At 43.3% G+C, this 21,530-nt stretch overlaps 1 protein-coding gene across 2 annotated transcripts in view; it reads left to right on the top strand.

The window, feature by feature from the left end:
• Positions 1–18,068, top strand: part of piezo1 (piezo-type mechanosensitive ion channel component 1) — an 83,292-nt gene extending 65,224 nt beyond the window's left edge. For both annotated transcript variants that reach the window (XM_056435211.1, XM_056435210.1), the window contains exons 38-54: positions 654–842; positions 1,708–1,908; positions 2,091–2,325; positions 8,054–8,189; positions 8,561–8,708; positions 8,844–8,996; positions 9,099–9,160; positions 9,346–9,504; positions 9,664–9,811; positions 11,342–11,530; positions 12,241–12,333; positions 12,725–12,897; positions 13,545–13,667; positions 13,767–13,846; positions 14,072–14,258; positions 16,218–16,359; positions 16,591–18,068. In XM_056435211.1, coding sequence (XP_056291186.1) covers positions 654–842; positions 1,708–1,908; positions 2,091–2,325; positions 8,054–8,189; positions 8,561–8,708; positions 8,844–8,996; positions 9,099–9,160; positions 9,346–9,504; positions 9,664–9,811; positions 11,342–11,530; positions 12,241–12,333; positions 12,725–12,897; positions 13,545–13,667; positions 13,767–13,846; positions 14,072–14,258; positions 16,218–16,359; positions 16,591–16,719 — 2,547 coding nt within the window. In that variant the 3' untranslated portion in view covers positions 16,720–18,068. The remainder of the gene's footprint in view (positions 1–653; positions 843–1,707; positions 1,909–2,090; positions 2,326–8,053; positions 8,190–8,560; positions 8,709–8,843; positions 8,997–9,098; positions 9,161–9,345; positions 9,505–9,663; positions 9,812–11,341; positions 11,531–12,240; positions 12,334–12,724; positions 12,898–13,544; positions 13,668–13,766; positions 13,847–14,071; positions 14,259–16,217; positions 16,360–16,590) is intronic.
• Positions 18,069–21,530: the final 3,462 nt, after the last annotated feature.

Genomic DNA, 21,530 nt, shown 5'->3' with positions numbered 1-21,530 from the left:
ACCTTCAGCTCATTGTTTTGGTTTCATGACCCACAACTCTCCAGTCTGGTTTAGGCTCAGAGCGCGCATGTTTCTAGAAGCAGCAAGCAGCTGTTTCAAATCATAAAAAAGCTCAACTTGAGCTCACGATTTGATATGTCAAATGTTGCCTTTATAGCTGTTTTTGCAGCACCCCAGTTGCCAAGAATATACATTATGTCATAATGGTTTTAGGGTGAGGATATGGCAAACTTATTTTTTTGATTTCAGTAACAATCTTGATTTATACCTTTTGCAATACTGGCAATGAAACAATTACAGTAACACGTAATATTAAAATAATTAGATAATTGTATTCAAGGAGAACTGCTAGGACATGAAGGCAGACTCAGACTCATCCAGGCCCTTCTGACCTCATTATCACAACCTCAGGAGCATTCCCTCTGCTTGCTCCTCCCACATCATTTGATATTACTTTCAATTTCAATTCAGTTTATGTTGTATAGCCCAATATCACACATTACGAATTGTCCTCTGAGGGCTTTACAATCTGTACACGTAGGACCTCCCTGTCCCAGGACCTCACATACGTGTGATGTGGGACAGGATGTGTGCTCTTAACCTGTCTGTGCTCGGTTCAGGGCTGACCGGCTGTATTGCTGTTCTCTTTCCAGGTGATGGTGGTGGTGAAATACCTTTTCCAGTTTGGATTCTTTCCCTGGAACAGTGTTCACGAGATGACTTTAAATGAAGACAAACCTTTCTTCCCGCCTCGCATCCTGGGCCTGGAGAAGATTGACAATTACATCAGATATGATCTTCTTCAGCTGCTGGCTCTGTTTTTTCACAGGTCCCTTCTCATGGTCAGTTAGTTTTTATTACGATGAAAACCATTACGTATGAATCAACAAAAAAAGCCTTTTCATTTGACTTTTTCATCTTTCATAGCTTATCAACATACATTTTACGAGTTGGTCAAACTCCATTTATGGCTACATTTTCTCTGACTACTCTGTGCAATATCACCTGGGACGGGCACATCTTTATTATGTGGAGGGCCTCCAGACAGGCCATGCAGAAATATTACGATATGATAAATGAAGAGTTAGTTTAAGGTGAATAAAGCCATAAAATCCAAAACAACTAAAACATGTAGATTGCTTTTGAAACATAGAAAGAATAAATTGGGCGACTGTGGGTCAGTGGTTAGCAGGTGTGTCTTTCAATCAGAGGGTTGGCGGTTCTATCCCCGCCCTAATCGATGAGTCCTTGAGCAAGACACTTAACCCTGATTTGTTCCCTGTAGCTGTGTCTACAGTGTATGAATGTAACATGTAAGTCAGCTGAATGTAATGTAATATTCATACAAGACATACAATGCTCTATATGATAATTCCCAAAAACATTATAGAAGGCTTAACATTTTTAAATATTGTAAATATCAAAAACCAATATCATTAGCTGAGATGGTTGGTACAGGGAAAATCCCTCAGCTCATTATTTTTGGTTTGGCCACATCTACCTTCAGATATAGCTGTATCCGACTGTTATGAATCTAAAGGCCTCAGGCCATCCAAGAGGAAAATTCAGCATTTTAATTTAGATTTTCAGCGTCTCCTCATCGTTTGATGATGAGAAACAGAATTGTTTATGTCGTGCAGGGTAAAGCTCGCTAAATTCTACTTTTTTTAAAACCGCATTTGTGTCCACTTGTGTGTGTCTGCGCAGCGCTATGGCCTGTGGGACCACGAAGGCCCCCTGGAGGAGCAGAGCCCCTCACCAGAAAGTTGTAAGGATGAAGGGAAAAATATAGAAGGAGATGAAGATGGAAGGAAGAAGGAGGGCAGAGGGGAAGAGGAGGAGAACAGAGTTAGCTCAACATCCACCCTGGACAACCTGGAAATTAGTGAACTGGACCAACTTGAAAAGGTTGGTGCACATACATGATATTAGTTGCTTTTGGTTACTGCCTTATCAATACAACATTGTAAAATATATTTCCTTGGCCATTAACTAAAGCTGTGACATAATGTAATGCTATTAGCAGACTAATTATTTAAGATACTGTACTACTTTCCTCGTTTGTTCAAACCCATTGTTTATCACTTTAGGATATGGTTGACGATGCGGAACCGAGTACCAGCTCTGCTGAACCAGCAGCCAGTGGGTCAAACGATGGGCATGAAACTCCGTCCGGGCTGAAGGACAGCTCGGATCCTCCCGGCAGACCGAGGGAGGATAAGACGGTCGGAGACGATGAGCAGGAGGCCAAGGAAGTCCCGAAGAAAAGCAGCAGTCTCCGCTTCCGCATGAAACCTAAAAAAGACAAACAACGACACAGCAAAGGTGTGTGGCTTGTGTGGAGATTGTATCTATAATAACATTGACCCTGGCTGCATTCCATTAAGATGGACCACATTTAGGGGCCTAAGCAAAGAGCTACTCACCTGCAACTCACTGTTGGATTTTCTTGGGTATCGTCAGGCAATTTTTCATTGATAATTATTGATATTTGGACAATCCATGTCACTCTTGGCTGTAGTTGACAGGGTTCTTAACACTATATAAATAAACAGAACTAAAGTTTACTTTCAATACAAATCCTTATGACTCATTTGGCTTGATTATGAATGAGCAGGTCAATATGACCCTGAACAGCACAGGTGTCTTATCTACATCACCCCATTACAATTTTTTTTTTTTAAATGATAATACAATTTAGGATAAAATACATGTTATGGTAGATTAATGCAATTTATATCTAGATTTTTCCAATGTACCTAAAACATTGTTTGAACATGTATTTTTCCTTAAAACGAGTGAGTTATCCTCATCGAACTCTGATCTTGTTAGGGTTTGGCACGGAGTGCGAACCCAAGCGCAGAACCAGAGGCAGAGACAGGCGTTGTACAAAAACCCCTAGAAGGGTGTATTTATTATAGGGATAGATAATTGTCCAAGGAGTCCGGGGCTGTGGAGGTTGGCGATGGCGTGGCGAGACCCGGTGGTAGAAGAGCTGATGATCCCACGGAGATCTACAGTACGATCCAGCCATGTGATGGAGGGAGAACCCGGGGTTTTATCCTGAAGAGATGATTAGTGAATGGAAGGCAGGTGTGCTGATGACCAAACGGGAGCAGGTGTGTGAGTTGGAATGGAAGGAAACCCACGCCCGCGCCCAGCCAAAGGTGAGGAAGAAGGAAAAACAACAGTCAGGCTGGGCCTGACAGCCCCCCCGACGGACGCCACCAGGTGGCCCTTGAGGCTTGTCTGGGTTGAGCCGGTGGAAGTCCTTGATGAGGAGGGGTCTAGATGAGCCCCTGGGATACCAACTGCTTCCCTCTGACCGAATTCCTCCCAGTCCACCAGGTACTGACCGACCTCTACCGACGAACATCTAGTAGCTGCCGGACCGTAGGGCGGATGATCATCGACATGCGAGGAGGTGGTGGTACCTCAGTGGGAGGAGACAGAGGGCAAGAGGAAACGGGTTTGATGAGGCGTGACGGGAAAGTGGGATGGATGCTGAGGAAGCGGTAGCTGGAGGCGGACAACAGAAGGGTTGATGATGGTGTCAATGATGTGGGGCCAATGAATCTGGGTGCCAGTTTCTTGACCCCCCCCTTTAAGACATGTGTCTTTGGTGGACCACCACCGCCTGACCTGGTTGGTAAACGGGCCTTGGAGTGACGATCAGCCAAACGCTGGTTCTGGGTAGTGGAGGAGCAGAGCGCGGCGAGTCTCTCGCCACACCTTCCGGCGGCGTAGATATGTGACCGACGGGACCGCCACTTCCTTCTCCTGGAGTGGAAGTAGAGGGGGTTGGAACCAATGGAGCATTCAAAGGAGACATCCGGTGGCTGCGCTGGAGAGGGTTGTGTCATACTCCACCCAGGGTAGAAGTTTGCTCCAAGATGATGGATTCTGGGTGATGCAACGGAGGGCTGTGAGGCTCCCAAGTCCTGGGTCTGTGGGTGATACCGGAGGACAGACTGACCCCTGCTCCCAGAGCTTGGCAGAACGCCTCCAAACCTGAGCGGTGAACTGGGACCCCGATCCGAGACCATGTCCGGGATTCCATGAAGGCGAAAACACGTGTTTAACCATTAGGTCAGCGCCGGAAGCTGGGGGCTTGGTTGGGGCCACCAAATGTACGCGAGAGAACGAGTCAACGATGTGAGGGATGACCGTGTTTCCTAGATGGTGGAAGCCGGTGACAAAGTCCAGGGCGAGGATGGATGGACCTGGAATGGGGAGTGGTCGTAGGAGACCAGCAGGAGGTCGACCCCTTACCCTTGAGCGCACCACCTGCAGCAGGATAATAAGGCTTTAGTATCTTTATCCATGGTTGACCACCAGAACTGTCGGCGAAGGAAGGATAGAGCGTGAACCCCGCAAACCCTCGATGGCAGACGGGCGGGAAGCATGAGCCCACTGAAGAACTTGGACCACCGAAACCGGGACAAAGAGCATGTTCTCTGGGACTGTCTGATGTTTTGAGCCTCCTTGACCACGGACTCAATACCCCAGGTGACAGCTCGGACCACTCGGGACTCAGGGATGATGGTGTCAGGGATCTCAGGGGTCTCCACAGGAGTGAAGAGGCGAGAAAGAGCATCAGGCTTCAACCCGGACGGTAGGTCAGGGTGAAGTTGAAACCCTAAAGAACAATGCCCAGCGAGACTGGCGGGTGAGACGTTTTGCAGATTGTATATACAATAAATGGCTGTTCAGTACCCAAGCCAATGCCTCCACTCCTCCAAGGCCAACTTCACTGCCAGCAACTCACGGTTTCCTGCTGATGAAAGTCACGAGAGTAGAATGCACAAGGGTGGAGTTTTTGGTCTTTGAGACGAAACTGGGACAGCACCGCCCCCTACTCCTTCGTCCGCGCATCAACCTCTACCACAAATTGTCTTGTGGAACCGGGTGACCAGCACAGGGGCCGAGGTGAAAGCTCTGTCAGCTGCTGGTGTCCAGGAAAACGTGATGGTGGATGAAGTGAGTCTGGTGAGTGGAGCTGCCACGACTGTAGTCTCTGATGAACCGTTGCTTCAGATTTGCAGGTGTTGGCCACCTTTACCGCCTGGACCTTCAGAGGATCAGTCTTGACTTGCCCCTCCTCGATAATGTAGCCTAGGAAGTCAACAGAGGTGACATGGAACTTGCACTTCTCTGCCTTGACGTAAAGCTTGTTCTCCATGAGTCTCTGGAGACGAAAACGTACATGCTGAATGTGTTCCTCTTTGCTGTTAGAAAAGATGAGAATGTCCGAGAGGTACGAAAAAACGACCGGTTCAGCATGTCCCGGAGGACATGCTTACCAAGGCTTGGAAGATGGCAGGTCGGCATGACCCTGTAGTGTTGAATGCCGTCTTCCACTCGTCACCCTTACGAATCCGAACTAGGTGGTAGGCATTTCTGAGGTCCAGTTTGGAGAATATGGTGGCCCCATGAAGTGGTTCGAATGCTGAGCTGATGAGAGGTAAGGGATACTTATTCTTGATGGTGATGTTATTCAAGCCCGTAATCATACACGGGCGCAGAGTCTTATCCTTCTTGCTAACAAAGAAGAAGCCAACAGGAGACGAGGAAGGCGTGATGAGTCCGGCAGCTAGGGACTCTCGAATATATTTCTCCATGGCTTCCTCTCTGGACGGGACAAATTGAACAATCGACTTGAGGGCAACGGGCCTGGAAGGAGATCGATAGGGACGATGAGGAGGAAGAGAGTGCCCGCTCCTTACTGAACACATCTGCCAGGTCATGGTACTGGGAAGGCACTAAGGACAGATCGGGTGGGGTGGAGATAGGTCTGACCGTGGTCCTGCCAGGTGTTTGGGCGGACTGCAGACAGTGAGAGTGACAGAACACGCCCATCCATTGATCATGCCGGTGGTCCAATCGATCTGTGGGTTGTGGCACTCCAGCCAGGGACGCCCTAGAACCAGACGCGTAGTGGGTGTCTTGAGAACATAGAGCTGAACCATCTCCGATGATTACCGGACAATAGGAGAGTAACAGGAACTGTGCGATGGGTAACACGGGCCAGCAGACCTTCATCTAGTGCGCGGGCTTCTAGAGGGACCTCCAGGACCTCGTGGGAATGCCTGCTTCCACATCAATGAAGCTTTCATCGCCCGGAGTCAATCAGAGTGTTAACGGGCAATACCTGATCCTCCCACAAGATGGTTGAATGGGCAGTGTGGATCTGGTTGATGACATGCCCAGGAGCTCCACAGTAAAGACACATTCCCATGGAAACTCTGCGCTGTCGCTCTGTTGGAGATATTCTGTGCGACCCAACTGCATGGGCTCCTCCTCACTGGGTGAAGAGTGGCTCTAGATTGGGAGTTCTGCTCTGGGGAGAAGCGCTGATGCCGGGGCACATGGGAATTGTAGTCTGTGGGTCTATGTGACTTCTCTCTCCACGCCCTGTAGGCGATTGTCTAGCCTGATGGAAAGCTCTATGAGGTTGTCTAGACTAGTAGCCCTGTCCCTGACCGCTAACCCATCCTTCACCTCATCGCTCAATCCTCACGGAATGCACAGCGAAGGCGTCATCATTCCATCCACTATTAGAAGCTATAATTCTAAATTCAACTGCGTATTCGGCTACGCTATGACTAGCCTGGGAGAGCGAGAATAATTGGCTGGCAGCATCTCCCCCTCGGCTAGGGTGATCAAAAACTCTCCTAAACTCTTCTGTAAAAGCTGAATAGGAACTATTCATCTCCGATCCCCTAGACAGCGTGGACTCCGCCCACGTAAGTGCTCTACCATACAATAAATTTGTGACATATGCTACTCTTACCTGCTCAGATGCATACATAACTGACTGATGTTGGAAAACAAATGCGCACTGCATAAGAAATGCGCGACAATCTCCTAACCTGCCATTAGGGAGAGCTATCCTAGCCTCATGAGGAAATGATGATCGCTGGTTAGGTGGAGAGGGGTGAGATGGGGGAGAAGCGTTGAGCTGGGGTGGAGGTCCAGTGACCTCTCCGGAGGAGGTAGAGGAATCGGGGTGAAAGGACTTGGTCTACCTTGCAGGTGAGGTGCTGGACCTGGGTGTTGAGGGTTTGGAGGCGGTGAGTGTCTCGTGAAGAAGTCTTCCTTGGTGGGTGAGGGCCTGCCGGAAACTCTCCGATTCCGCTGGGTCCATAGTGGGCTGGATCGTTCTGTTAGGGTTGCACGGAGTGCGAACCCAAGCGCAGAACCAGAGGCAGAGACAGGCGTTGTACAAACCCTAGAAGGGTGTATTTATTATAGGGATAGATAATTGTCCAAGGGGGATAGGAGAGGAGTAGTCCGGGCTGTGGAGGTTGGCGATGGGTGGGCGAGACCGGTGGTAGAAGAGCTGATGATCATCCAGCCATGTGATGGAGGGAGAACCCGGGGTTTTATCCTGAAGAGATGATTAGTGAATGGAAGGCAGGTGTGCTGATGACCAAACGGGGAGCAGGTGTGTGTAGTTGGAATGAAGGAGAAACCACGCCCACGCCAGCCAGGAAGGTGAGGAAGTGAAGCAAAAACTAACAGTCAGGCTGGGGCCTGACAGATCTATGGAGGGGTGAATAACTCAATTCCACTAAAGCTGATTGAATTGTTAGTAATGACATTAATGATGAGGTACAAACTATAGTTATTAGGATTTGTTGCTTTCTGACAACTTTTGGATGATTCAACATTCACATTGACCTGAACATCATGGCTGTAAGAAACAAACTTAACAGGAGGGTTAACAAGCTGATGAAAAGCACCACTCATTTAGCTCTCTGTGAGGCCAGACTGTCGCTGGTTCACAGCAATACTTTTCAGTTGGACATGTCTCTTTAAGGTGGCAGGAAGATATTAGTTGTGCCCCAATTATAACTATTAAAAAGAATAAATAGGGATCTTCACAACTAGCGTGTTTTACAGTGATTTTGCAACAGCATTCATTTGCAGATGTCTGTGGGCAGAGATTATCTCTGTGCTTCTTCATTTATACCAACACCACAGGGGCATTGCATGTGTAACAAAGACAACATGTGTTTCATATATTTGATTCTGGTTGGGACTGTTTCAGTGGAGCCCACAGTTGAGACTGCAGAGCCCTGTGCAGCAGAACCAGTGAAGAAGGAGCAGAAAGGCAGCCGGAGAGAGGCTGCCAGTCGGAGATTGCTGGCGGTGGGAGACAAGATCAAACAAGTCCTCCTCTCCGGGTGAATTGAATATAGAGACTATATTCAATTCAGTTTATTTTCTATAGCCCAATATCACAAATTACAAATATGCCTCAGAGGGCTTTTCAATCTGTACACATAGACATCCCTGTCCCAGGACCTCACATCGGATCAGGAAAAACTCCCAAAAGATAATGTCACCATATACATAGAAGTCATAAGTCTCGAACATCATATATCAAAATATTGCACATTAACGGCTAATTAATCCGTCATTTATTCCAATATTTTATTCAAATTATATAATTGCAATCCATGGTGGAGGAATTGTAAACAGTGGATTACTGAAGTGACATTAGTTTTCTCGCTCATACTGTGGTTTATTTATGCCATTTTGTTTTCCTCTTCAGTATTCAGAGTGTTTACAGGCCAACGCAGGGCTTCTTCAGGGGTATTCTCCATGCCGAGTATCGGACTGCCACAGATGTTTATGCATTCATGTTCCTGACTGATGTCGTTGACTTCATCATCATCATCTTTGGCTTTTGGGCTTTTGGGGTGAGAGATGAATTGAAGTGGTCATTTCAAGTACTCGTTCATTAATTATCAACGATTTTACATGAATAAAAACAGAAAGATTTCATCGGGATAAAAATCCAACATGACACACTCACACATGTCTCTCTCCTTCAGAAACACAGTGCAGCAGCTGATATAGCCTCCACCCTTTCAGAGGACCAAGTTCCAGAGGCCTTCCTAGTGATGCTGCTCCTTCAGTTCAGCACCATGATCATCGACAGAGCCTTGTACCTGCGCAAGGCTGTCTTTGGAAAACTCATCTTCCAGGTTGAGTTCATGTATTCAGATTATTAGCATTCGTATATCTCTTTTGGAGGGGCCTGATGTTCAGATGACAAGAGCTGTCTCCTGCCTTTTCTTTTGCTCCAGGTGATTCTTGTGTTTGGGATCCACCTGTGGATGTTCTTCATCTTGCCTGCTGTCACTGAAAGGTGAAGTCAAAATAAATCGTGCATTTATTCTATTATTGGAGTACTGATGGTTATTCTAACTCACAGAGAGGGACTTGTAATTTGGGTTGTCTTGTTCAACGATGAGACTAAAAGTCATCTCCAGCATACTACTGCATATTATATTATCAAGAATGTATGTTTCCTTGTGTCTCCTCTCTGTTTAGGAAGTTCAATCAGAACTTTGTGGCCCAGCTTTGGTACTTTGTCAAGTGTATTTACTTCGGCCTGTCAGCCTATCAGATCCGCTGTGGATACCCCACTCGTATCCTTGGGAATATCCTCACCAAGAAATACAACCATCTCAACCTCTTTCTCTTCCAAGGGTATGGACAAAAAGCCCCTCTGCAGCTTTGTTTTTATATTTATATGTATCTATAATGATTAGGTGGACTTTTGGCATTACTATAGACATAAATAGGTCAAGAATCATCATATAGTATATTGGCTTCATTATATGATGGTGTGCTCATGTGTGAGTGTAGGTTCCGTCTGGTGCCATTCCTAGTGGAGCTGCGAGCGGTGATGGATTGGGTTTGGACTGACACCACGCTGTCTCTGTCAAACTGGATCTGTGTGGAGGATATTTATGCCAACATCTTCATCATCAAATGCAGCCGTGAGACAGAGAAGGTATGAAGTGTATGAGTACTGTGATATGATGATACCAGACCAAGTGACCAAGTCAAGGTATGAGGGTACTTGGGGAGACAAATTCAATTGATGGGGAAAGGCAGTAACTGGTTTTCTAAATATTCAGACTCTCATTCACTTCAATAGAAGCCCGAATAACTGCCGACTTCAATCTGTGTTTCCTGTTTGGTTGTGAACGATTGGTGGTCTCCGAGGACCTTAAAGTTCACTTTTGTTCAACTCAGACGTGTTCAGGAAGAAACGGTGATGCACAGTGTTTTGAAATAAAAAAAGTATTTGAGTTATAACATTTTTAGAAGTAATAAATAGATAGTAAGAAGTAATTAAAACAAACAAAACATACTAAGCAGCAGTGTCAGCCAAAGAAGCGCAGCGTGTTCAGGTGCTGTGTCTTTATAGCGGGCACTCCCACGTGAACATTGCAAGTCTGTGCCTTGACATCATATCCATGAAGATCACAAACATAAAATATCGACACCATGGAGAAATAAGTCCAGTGTTCCACTGCCAATCAGTGTACTGCCAGTGCACCTCATTGCTTTTTCTCAATTTGGGGTTTTACACGATGGTTTTGCTCAGTTGACCACTTAAACGCATGTCTGCTGCTTTAGAAGACCTGTGGCCAACCAAGCCCAAAAGGCCTCCTCGCAGATTCTCAGGCTGCCGCCACAATTCGGAACAGCCAACTCCCCAATGGATGCTTTGAACATGGCCGCCTTTCCATGTCCCCAACCTCCTCCGGAATGCACAAGAAATTCATACAGGCTGGGACCTCCTTCAGACGTTCGCAGTTGACCCTCACTCCATGTTTGACCAGGTCTGTCAAGCAGGCTCGCCTGCTACCTGATCCAACTCGCCATTCGGTGGTGATCGGTTGACAGCTCTGCTCCTCTCCTCTCCCGAGTGTCCAAGTCATACGCCTCCAGATCGGATGACATGACCAAAAGTATGCTTATGAATCACCCTTTGCTGTGATCGATCCTGTCCAGTAACAAAGCACCACTCCGATTGAGATTGGGAAGGCCATTCCTTTCTTGCCCACATGAGCTTTACGGTTCCCCAGCAGATCGATGGAGTCTCTCAACACTACCCTTTCCAGGGCCTCACCCAGAGACACCAAGAAGGCCAGATACTCTGGCAACTTAGTCTCACCAACTAGTCACATAGAGCCTCTCATTCTTGGGGGAGAACTCCAATACAGCAGTACTCAGCCCCAGAAGTTGGGTCAATGCTGTGTGTATGGAGGTGAGCCCAACAATATTGACTGTAGCTGGTACCATATCATCTCCTACACTAGCTGTGGTTTCTTCCCTGCCAGACAGGTGACGTTCCATGTCCCTGTATCATGCTGTGTTCCCCTCCCAGGTCTTAAGGAGGAGGGCACGGCTCTAACATTGCCATTGGATTCAGGGTCTATATTTGTGCTTAGTCTGGGACCAATTTGCCGTTGGATATATATATCGTTATATATATTATTATCTCTAAAAAAATGATATGTTCTACCCACAGAGATACCCACAGCCCAAAGGACAAAAGAAGAAGAAGATAGTGAAATATGGCATGGGTGGACTCATCATCTTCTTCTTGATCTGCATCATCTGGTTTCCCCTTCTCTTCATTTCATTGGTCAGATCAGTTGTGGGTGTGGTCAATCACCCCATTGATGTCACTGTGACTGTCAAGTTGGGAGGATATGAGGTAATCAACATGTAATATTGCAGTCTCTTCTACTGCATTCATGAAATGTTCTGATGAGTCTAAATCAAGAAGCTGCATGTATTACAATTTGACAACAAGCAACCCAGAACTGCTTTCTGGGTATTAATAAATTGCTTAGACACATGTTAAGTAAATGATTATATAAATGATTTTATACATATATATATATAGTTAATTTGCAACGACCAAATTAAAAACAGTAGTGCATTCGTCTTGTGCATTTTCTCTCTATCAGGAAAAATGCAAACGGCAGCAACAAAAACAATTATCTGGCCATATCATGTCTGGCATCTTAAGAATAAACGTTGACTATGATTGAGCTCCAACCATCATTAATATTAATATGCCTGGTTAATGCCTTTATCATTTAGAAACTAAAGTGAAATCACTTCCAATAACTGTGTTGTTGACTCCTTGGAATTCTGTTGTACGTTCTGAGGCTGTACTTGTTCTGATCATCTGGCAGGTACATCTACCGCCAGGAAGTTGGGAAATCCCGTAGCTTATCATTAGAATCCTCTCAGTCAGCCGCACTAGAAGGAGGGTTACCCTCCACATCCCAGATCAGATTCCAGTATGCAACGATTAGGCCTAATTTTCATTCTACCTACAGCCGAATGTAATATAGGTGCAAAACACAGTATATAAAATGTGCTTAATCCACTGGTGTATTTTTGTTCTATGTCTAGTCCCTGTTCACCATGAGTGTGCAACAGCAGTCCATCCAGCCCTTTACACAGGTTGAATATGACCAACTCACCCACCACTTTGGAGACAATGCGGTGCGTACTGATTTCAGTTTGATTGATATGTTTGTCTGTATGTGCTTCTACTGTCCGTCTCACACATGCTCAAATTGGATTGGATTGGATTCAATTTGTTGTCATTGCTAGAGTACAGGTACAGAGGCAACGAAATGGCAAGAAAGGATGAAAGATTACAGCATAACATGAGGGGATAGAGCACATAAGCACATACATTTTAAACATGAGTTGCAACATGGAGGGGTGGGGGGGGTGGGAGGTGTAAGCCAAAGACTGGGTGATCTAAGCCCAGCCATTGGGGGGCAGAAGGTAACCAGCACAGACAAGCAGCCACAATGAATGTGTGTGTGTATGCTTTCTTTCTGTGTCTATTTTTCATGTATAATGTTGTGTGTGTGTGTGAATCTAGGTAGCCATGCAGTTCATCACACTCTACGGTTATGAGGATATTGTGACGGCCATGGTTGAAGGAAGTTCAGGATCCGTATGGAGGATCAGCCCTCCGAGCAGACAGGAAGTAATTAAAGAACTACTTGGAAGTCCTGTTCACCTCACACTACGCCTGGCCTGGACTTTCCAGAGGTAAAAACCTTTGCTCTTCGACTAACAAAATGTAATTATACTATAATATTCATTATGCATTATTATCACCAAGAGTTAGTCACCTCTCTATCTTGAACTGAAAACCCAGTTTTTCTCATCTCAGTAAAACAAACTTGAGCTTTAACTAAAGCATCCTTTTGGAACAGAGACTTGGGAGAGGGAGGAGTCCGGTTATCGAATGGAAAGTCTGAGCTTTATCTGGTGGAGAATGGCAATGACAAAGCTTCATATAAAATCCATGGGCCTGGGGAAGTAGGAATGTGACTGAAAGGCAAAATTAAAACGACTACAACTAACTGTGCAGTTCTTTTGGCCTGCAGGTTTGGTCATCCAAGATGGTATCAGCATTTTTTCGAAACGAAAACAGAAAATTACATTTCTATTACATGTAAAGCTCGTTTTCCACGCGGTGCAAGGCCCAATAGTTTTACATGAAAAGAATAACAATGCCGCGGCACCCTTGAAAGTGAAAGGACTATCCTATGATAGTCCTATGAGATAATACAAGACATATTATATGGATAGCGAATACGTCTAATGGCCTTTACTTTTTATGATGTTTTTTGCTTTCTAAAGGCTGACTGCATCCATCTCTCTTTCTTTCTCAATGTATCTGTCTCTGACAGAGACTTAGGTAAAGGAGGGACGGTGGAACACACGTTTGACAAACACTCTATAGACCTGGAACCTGGAAACCCAGTCCGAGCAGATCTGGCCTCACTACTGGTTGGCAATCGCAGCGAGCCTGTGTAGGTATACACTAGTGTCTATGCAAACGCTAGGATAACATTTCTTTTGATAATACATATATTTGTATCTTACAAATGGCATCTTGTCTTTTTCCCCAGGCATGTTCCTCATATGATCCCGAACTACATCCGTGCCCCCAATGGAGCAGAGGCCAAACCAGTCAATCAACTTTATAAAGGTCAGAGTTCATTTATTTACTGTATGAGATGAAACATATTACAGGCAGAATCATTTCCACCGGTCTTGGAAAAAGAAGCCAAAATACCCAAGTATACACCCTGAGTATTAGTTCTAGCACGATCAATCAGAAGTAGCTTAAGGGCTTTACAATCTGTACGTCATACGACAGACTGGGTAAAAGCATCCGTATTTGTTTGAACACAGCTGATGGTTTGTCTTGTAGGTGAAGATGGTTACCTGAATATAACCCTGTCCCTGAAGAGTGACAGGTCACTGAATGGCAGTGGGAACCAGGAGTGGTGGGACATTGCCATTGCAGGTTGTGCGTCCTCCTCATGTGGGGTTTTGCCCATCGTCATATTCAATGACAAAGTCAGTCCACCCAGCCTGGGTTTCCTGGCTGGATATGGGTAAGGAACTCACACTCACAAACGTTTACACGGGTAGGATATATACAAAAGTTTGGGGTTGCTTATAAAAAGAAGAAAAAAAACTTAGAAATGTCCTTCTTTTTCAAAGTAAAGCACTGTTTTTTTCAAAGAAGATAACAGGAGGAGGAATACACTCTTACATGGTTAATGTGGTAAATGACTATTCTAGGTTGAAACGTCTGGTTTTTAATGAAATCTCTACATCGGTGTATAGAGGCCCATCTGCAGTGTTCTAGTGGCACATTGTGTTATCGCCTTAGAAGACAAATAGTGGGTTAAAAACCCTTGAAAACTCTTTTTATGTTAGCACAGCTGAAAACAGTTATGCTGATGAGAGAAGCTATCAAACTCGCCTTCCTTTGAGCTAGAATCTTGAAGAACTAAATAAATATTTCATATAAAAATCCTAAAAATTTCGAACCGTGTCAATGTCTTGACTATATTTTCTATTCATTTTGAAATTCATTTGATAAATAATTTTCATGGAAAACACGAAAATGTCTGGGTGACCCCAAACTTTTGAAAAGCAGTGTACATGTTTTATATTCAAAGAGTAAATTGGCCCAAGGTTCAGGATCAGCTCTCTTTGGTTCTAGCTAAGATCCAGGCAGGGGCATTAAAGGAGTCAACAAATCAACCATCCATTCTTCAATTTTCAACTGCTTATTTGGGGAGCGGGTTGTGGCGTCAGCAGGCTCAGCAAAGTATTCCAGACATCTCCACAGCAGCATGTTCAGCTCTTCCCGGGGAATCCTGAGCCATGCCGCTAGTGCTGACCGATCAAACGTATTATCATCGCACTCGCGATATGAACATGCGTGGTAAACACGCCTGAAATGCTATGAATAGAAACATGTATTTATATTCACGAAAAGGTATATTATAATCTGATCTGTCCCCAGTCTCTCATCTGGGGCCGCTATGTTTGACCAAGGACAGTGCGCTAACAAGGCTAATACTGCATAGACGGCAAACCTCCTATTCTACACCACTACTTTGGTCATTTCAGGAGAGGAAGAGATCTTACAATCTTTACAGATAATTCCCCTCTTTTCTTCATATCTTTCTCTTCCGGCCGCAAGGAACCTCTCCCTCTATGCCCAGTACTTTGGATATGATTGTTCCCACAAATTCTCTTGGTTTGCCATTTTCGGCAAGGCAAAGGTTGAGAAGTTGGTCTGTGTGTACAATGTCCTGCAGTTTCCTGAAGATCCTCAAATACATAACATTACTGTCTTTAAATGAATGTGGTTTTAAAGCTTGTTTTGTACTAACCATGTCATGCTTGCTTTTCTGGAAGGGGCCAAATACCATTACAAACTTTGGCGAGGGAATGGGAATAACCATTTCTCAGTTCCAATATCTCAAAAATATCTGAATGGGTTCAATGTTCATCCACAAGCGTCCCCTTGACAGACATTTCCATTTCATTCAAGGAAGATCATTTTTTAAAACTTGAAGTCATTGTATATAAAATGACCTGTTCCTCTAGGATAATCACAGCCTCATGAAACGTTACAACCATAAACTCGAGGCCTGGCATTCAGAGGCTGTATGGCTTTCTGATGTATGTTTAAAATGGGGGAGTTTCTGAACAGTATTAAAAACAGAAGGGCTTAGCATCAAATCTCCAAAAAATGCAATTCTTGCAGAAATCTCCAAATGCAAATGTTTTGGATAATTATATTATATTATATATAATATAGAATTGTTATCAGTTCTACATTGGTAAAAATAAGGCTTAATTTATCACCCAATATATGTAAAAAATGGTATCAACACAATAGTTAGTTTCTCGACGACCCCACAAGACTTGATATCCACACTGTTCCCTAGTGCACATTAAATATTCCTAAATATAATTGTGATTTATTATTTGAGTGTTTTTCCTCCACACTTCTTGAATGTAAATATTATTTTTCTTTACTCTCCTTACAGGATCATGGGTCTTTATGTGTCTGTGGTTTTAGTCATTGGAAAGTTTGTACGTGGCTTCTCCAGTGAGATCTCCCATTCCATCATGTTTGAGGAGCTGCCCTGTGTGGACCGCGTCCTGAAGCTCTGCACAGACATCTTTCTGGTTAGTAGTGCAGTGTGTGAATATTAACACACACATTTCGTATTCACTGTACTCAGCAATTCAGTAAAATATGTTTTCCAGATTTGAATTAGTAGTTCAGAAGAGCAGAATTATGTAATATTCCCTTTCTTTTGAATAATAGGGTGCACAACAAAAAAAAAGATTTGGAAGTGTCATGGAAAATACTTTCTTTATAATTCATCCACAATCTAATGTTTCTGTGTGATTCAGGTGCGTGAGACAGGAGAGCTGGAGCTAGAAGAGGAGCTGTACTCCAAACTGATCTTCCTCTATCGATCCCCAGAGACTATGATTAAATGGACCCGGAACATGCACAGCCGAGAACATAACAGATACTGACTGACTGCCAGCAGATGACATTATGTTTGGTTGTAATACCACACATACAGTGAAATCTGAAGCACATTGTTAGGATGTCAAGAGCTCAGCCCAGGGGAGGCTTCTTGAGAATACTCCAGACTGGACATTGTCTTACAGAGACAAACAAAAGGAGATGTACACTAGTGGACGTACTGTATGAAACACCTGCAGTTGCTAGACACCTGTTGCTGTTCTCCACAGCTACCTGAGCACTTTCATCAAACCACCTCTCACTACAGACTATTGGGAGTGCTATTGCAGTTCCACTGTAGACAAAGCAGCTGGAAGTCTGTCCTGCAGGATTTTGGACATGCAAAAATGTTCCTGGAAGACGCAGTTAGCCGTCAAATCAAGCCGCGCTGATGGTCACGAGTCAACGGGTCAAGAGACACCTCATTCATGACCTCTGTGTATTTGAGCCGACCACATGAAGAGACTGTGGCTAAAACCTGAAATTAATTGTCGGTTGAACCATCGGCAAAAACTGTCCCGGTATGACGATTGATTTGATGGCATATACCATGCTGTCACCCACACCAGAGGGAGGTTTGATTACTTTGGAAGTCTTTTCTTTTTTCTTTTCTTTTCGTTATGAGTACTTTCACACAGGACGTGAATATTACGTGGCTAAAAAGCGTAGCGTTTTATTTTCTGTAACAAGGCTGATTTCTCTGAGCTAATAAAGGCATAAACCGATCACGTTTTGTGGAATTGGTTGATGATGCCTGTATTTATAAAAAAAACACAGTCTCCGTAGTTCAATCCGAGTCGGCAAATTGTGTCACTTCTTTGACAAAGGCAGCGCAGACCAGATCAACACCTTTCACAAAAAGTGCCCTCTACATAAATATTCGCAGGCGAGTATTTCACATTTCTGTGTCGTTTATTCATCATGTGTAAAAGACCTTTCTAAATATTTTTTTAACCAATATTCTTTGGAAAAGCAACGTCCTGTTTGTTTGATTTCACATCAGAACAGGTCTGATTCAAAGCAACGTTTTAGTTTTTTATTTCCCTTGACATAGAAAAATTCTGAATTTGAACGAATCCAAAGCAGCTCTTTCAGTTCCCAGACACCTCAGGCAAAGGAATGAAGATATTGTGGCATAAACACTAAACTTCCAAGTAAAAAAATAATGTTTGTCCTTATTGTGTTTTGTCACATACCTGATAATCTTAAAATAAATCAAACTCATTGTCTGAAGTTAGCCTTTTGCAGATTGTGAATTAAAGAAATCTGATAAAATGAACACAATTAATTTAGAAACAGGTCGGACACTTACAGATTACATTCAATGATGACAATAAATTACAAATGGTTTAATGGATGGTGTTTTATGATTAGTTACTGTGCACATTACATTTAGGTGTATTTTAATTACTTACATTTAGCAGACTAATTTAATTTGTTACAGTAGACTATATTTTAGAAGGAATCATTCTACATAGGATTATTTATAGGACTTTAACTGCTCTTTTATATATTTACATGTGTAATATTTTAATTTCTATTTCATGTCCCTTTAGCCTCAAAGTAATTGTAGCTCCTACCTTTCAATGTTCTGCGGGGGACAGATGTGAGTGTAATAGACTACGATGTTTTCAAACCCATAAAGTGGAGCCTTTTGAAAACATTGCTGATCAAACATTTCAGTTTTAAAATGTTCAGACTTATTTGCAAACTTTGTGGAGGTGCGTTCTAAAATAGACTGCGCTACAGTTTACCAGCAGGTGTTGCTGGATGATGGCTCCAAGGAATACACTACCATCAACAGCCACCGGGGATTATGGAAAATCTAATAAGACTTACCAATGACCTGTTCAATATGGGACCCTCAGAATAGCAGCATCTCTACAACAAAAAGGTTCAAAAGGTTCTTCAACAGCTTCAGAAAATGGAGTATGAGTAAATATGGTAAAACCCAATAAGGCTAAGTACTGGAAGAGCAGGGCCTTTACTCTTCCAAGGACAAGGTGAGTGCTATACAGACCTTTCTTATTCCTATAAACATCAAGGAGCCGCAGGCTTTCTTGAGACTTGTTCATTATTCGTCTAAGCACCGCTGCTCAAAGGACATGTGACATGGACTGAGGTTGCGTTTGTCACTATTGCTTCCTATTGACCAGGTGTTGGTCCACTCCATCCCCAGGCTACCACTGATGCCTCTGCATATGTCATCGGAGCAGTTGTCCAACTCACTATGCCAAATGGGTAGCGACTTATGCTTGCTTATTGCTTCTGCCTCCCAATCCTGGAAACAGTTTAGAAAAATATTATCAAATAGAAAAGGAAGCTCTTGGACTGATATTTAGTGTAAATCAACTCCACCAGTATCTGTTGGGAAGACACGTCAATGTAGTAATTGACTTTTGCTTATAACACTGGCGACTGCACACACAAAGCAGTGAGCAATGATTTTGTCAGTGTATGACTCACACATTTTCCCTTTCTAGACATTTCTGCTCATTACTAGATATAACTGCTTGACTGTCTTCTCACAGACTTGGCATTCATTACCCTCCAAGTGTTAGATGGATTATATTAATCTAAACAAATACTCAAAATCCTTTAAGGTGCTATGTTCTCCAGACTTTTAAGATAATTGTTGCATGTAATCTTTAAGAAAAGAGAAAAAAAGGGGCTGATACCAGCTGACGACTGTGAAATGTGACAGCTTTCCCAGCTCGCTAAACTAGAGAAACTGGAGCTAAGAAAGTTTTCCTGGTAAAAAGAAAGCTCTGTGCAATATTATACAATACAGTTCAACAGGACCACAAACTACTGTACATTCTCCAAAATGATCACCAACACTCAAACTAAACCAGTTTCAACCAAAAGGAAACACAAGAGCCTTCATGAAAGGAGGATTTATTGCAGGAATGTTCTATTCGACTGCATTAGTTTTAGCGAAACCCAACTAATGAGACCTTGTTGGGTCATTTGGGGTCGCCTGTGGCTCGGTGGGTGGATTAGGTTGTTTCTTAACCACACATTGGCGGTTCAATACCCGTCTCGTCTCTTTCGTATGTCAAGTTATCATTCAGCGAGAAACTAAGGCCCGAGTTCCTCCCTGTGCTTAGGAGGCTTCGAATGGGTGACATGAAGAGGTCGAATTAAATTAATGTATGTGACGATTGCAGTAAAGTTAAATTGAGTGTTAAATGAAGTTATATATTTTCAAATAGATTAAAACCCCTTCCACAGATCAACCATTTGACACTGCCTAAGTCAACCTTTTAGTTAAAATCATATTTTTCAATGTTTTTTACCGCCACTCATTAGTCATTACTGCCCGCTTTCCCTCTTTTAGCCCTTTATACATATGTCATCTGTCTTTAGAGACACTAATGGGAATCTTTAGCGACTCATATATGGGTTATTGGCATTGCTTAACCATATTGCGAACATTAAATGTTATATATGTTATAATCTCATCACTCTGGTAATGATTGGCTTCGTTATGTTTGGATTGATCCCTTTTCAAGAAGTGGACCACACACCACGAACCGCTCTTTCATATGGTGCCGGCATCAAGGTGATATTTCATGAACACATTCAGAAAGATGTTTTTCATAACGGATTACGTTACATGTGAACCCATGTTAAAAAATAAGGCTTTTTCAAAATTGAGCAAGAAAGGTATAATCCTAAATTGCACTGCTCAGGTTTTTACTTTCATTACTAAATGTAATGAAAGGTTGCGACCATGGGGTGGAAGATGTTGTCCATCAGGGATGCAGCTTAACCATCATTATCCTCTCTCCCACCACTTCCACTGGATCTAATGGGCATCCCAGGACACTGATGGTCTGTTTTGTCTCTACCTTTCTGTAGTCGGGATGCTGCTGCCCAGGCAGACTACTCCATAAAAGATGGCTGATGCCTCCCACCCTCGCCCTCCCCCTTTTTCTTCTCTTTCATGGATTGTGGAGGACTGGATCGTGGTCCATGCCTACTACTAATTATTCATACATTTCTGTCATATTCATTGAATGTGCTCTGTAACGCTGTTCATTCTATTTATTGGGAGTTTTTCCTGATCCGATGTGAGGTTCTGGGACAGGGATGTCGTATGTGTACAGATTGTAAAGCCCTCTGAGGCACAATTGTAATTTGTGATATTGGGCAGTACAAAATAAACTGAATTGAATTGAATCATTCGCCCATTTTTGGTCGGATCTCCATTTAATTATCGGGCTGAGAACCTGGAAACCTCAGCAAGATAAAACTACATATTGATGGGATAGACATTTGCAAAAAATCTTCAGAAGTAAGTATTACCAAATACTCTTTCAGCATTTTAGGCTTACTAATATTAATTAGTCCTTTACAACAAATTAATAATTGCTTTATTTATTTATTTATTATTTATTTATTTTATCTGACAGGAAGCTGAAAATCCCCCCGCCCCCCTAAAAAAAATCACTCAAAACTCTGCACTTTAATCACTTGTATTCACTTGTTTAAAATTGTATTACGTATTTATAGTACTTATATATATATATATAGTATTTATAGTACTTATATATAGTATTTATAACAACTGTACGTGAATCTTTATGTTTACTTAGTATTAGGAAATGTCTTGTCTCATCTGTTGTGCCTGTGCACTTTTATATGTTTCACCGTGGGAGAGTGGGAAACGTCCTATCGATTCCTTTGTATGTCTTAACATGTGAAGAAATTGACAATAAAGCTACTACTACTACAACTACTATCTTGAATAATGTATGTACTACTACTAGACATCCTGACCCACACTCCCTACCAGTTGGTGGCGGTAATGCAC

The sequence above is a fragment of the Pseudoliparis swirei genome, chromosome 17 (assembly GCF_029220125.1).
Source record: "Pseudoliparis swirei isolate HS2019 ecotype Mariana Trench chromosome 17, NWPU_hadal_v1, whole genome shotgun sequence".
Taxonomy (NCBI): domain Eukaryota; kingdom Metazoa; phylum Chordata; class Actinopteri; order Perciformes; family Liparidae; genus Pseudoliparis; species Pseudoliparis swirei.
The sequence above is the reverse complement of the archived record's forward strand: the minus strand, read 5'-3'. Positions and strand labels throughout refer to the sequence as shown.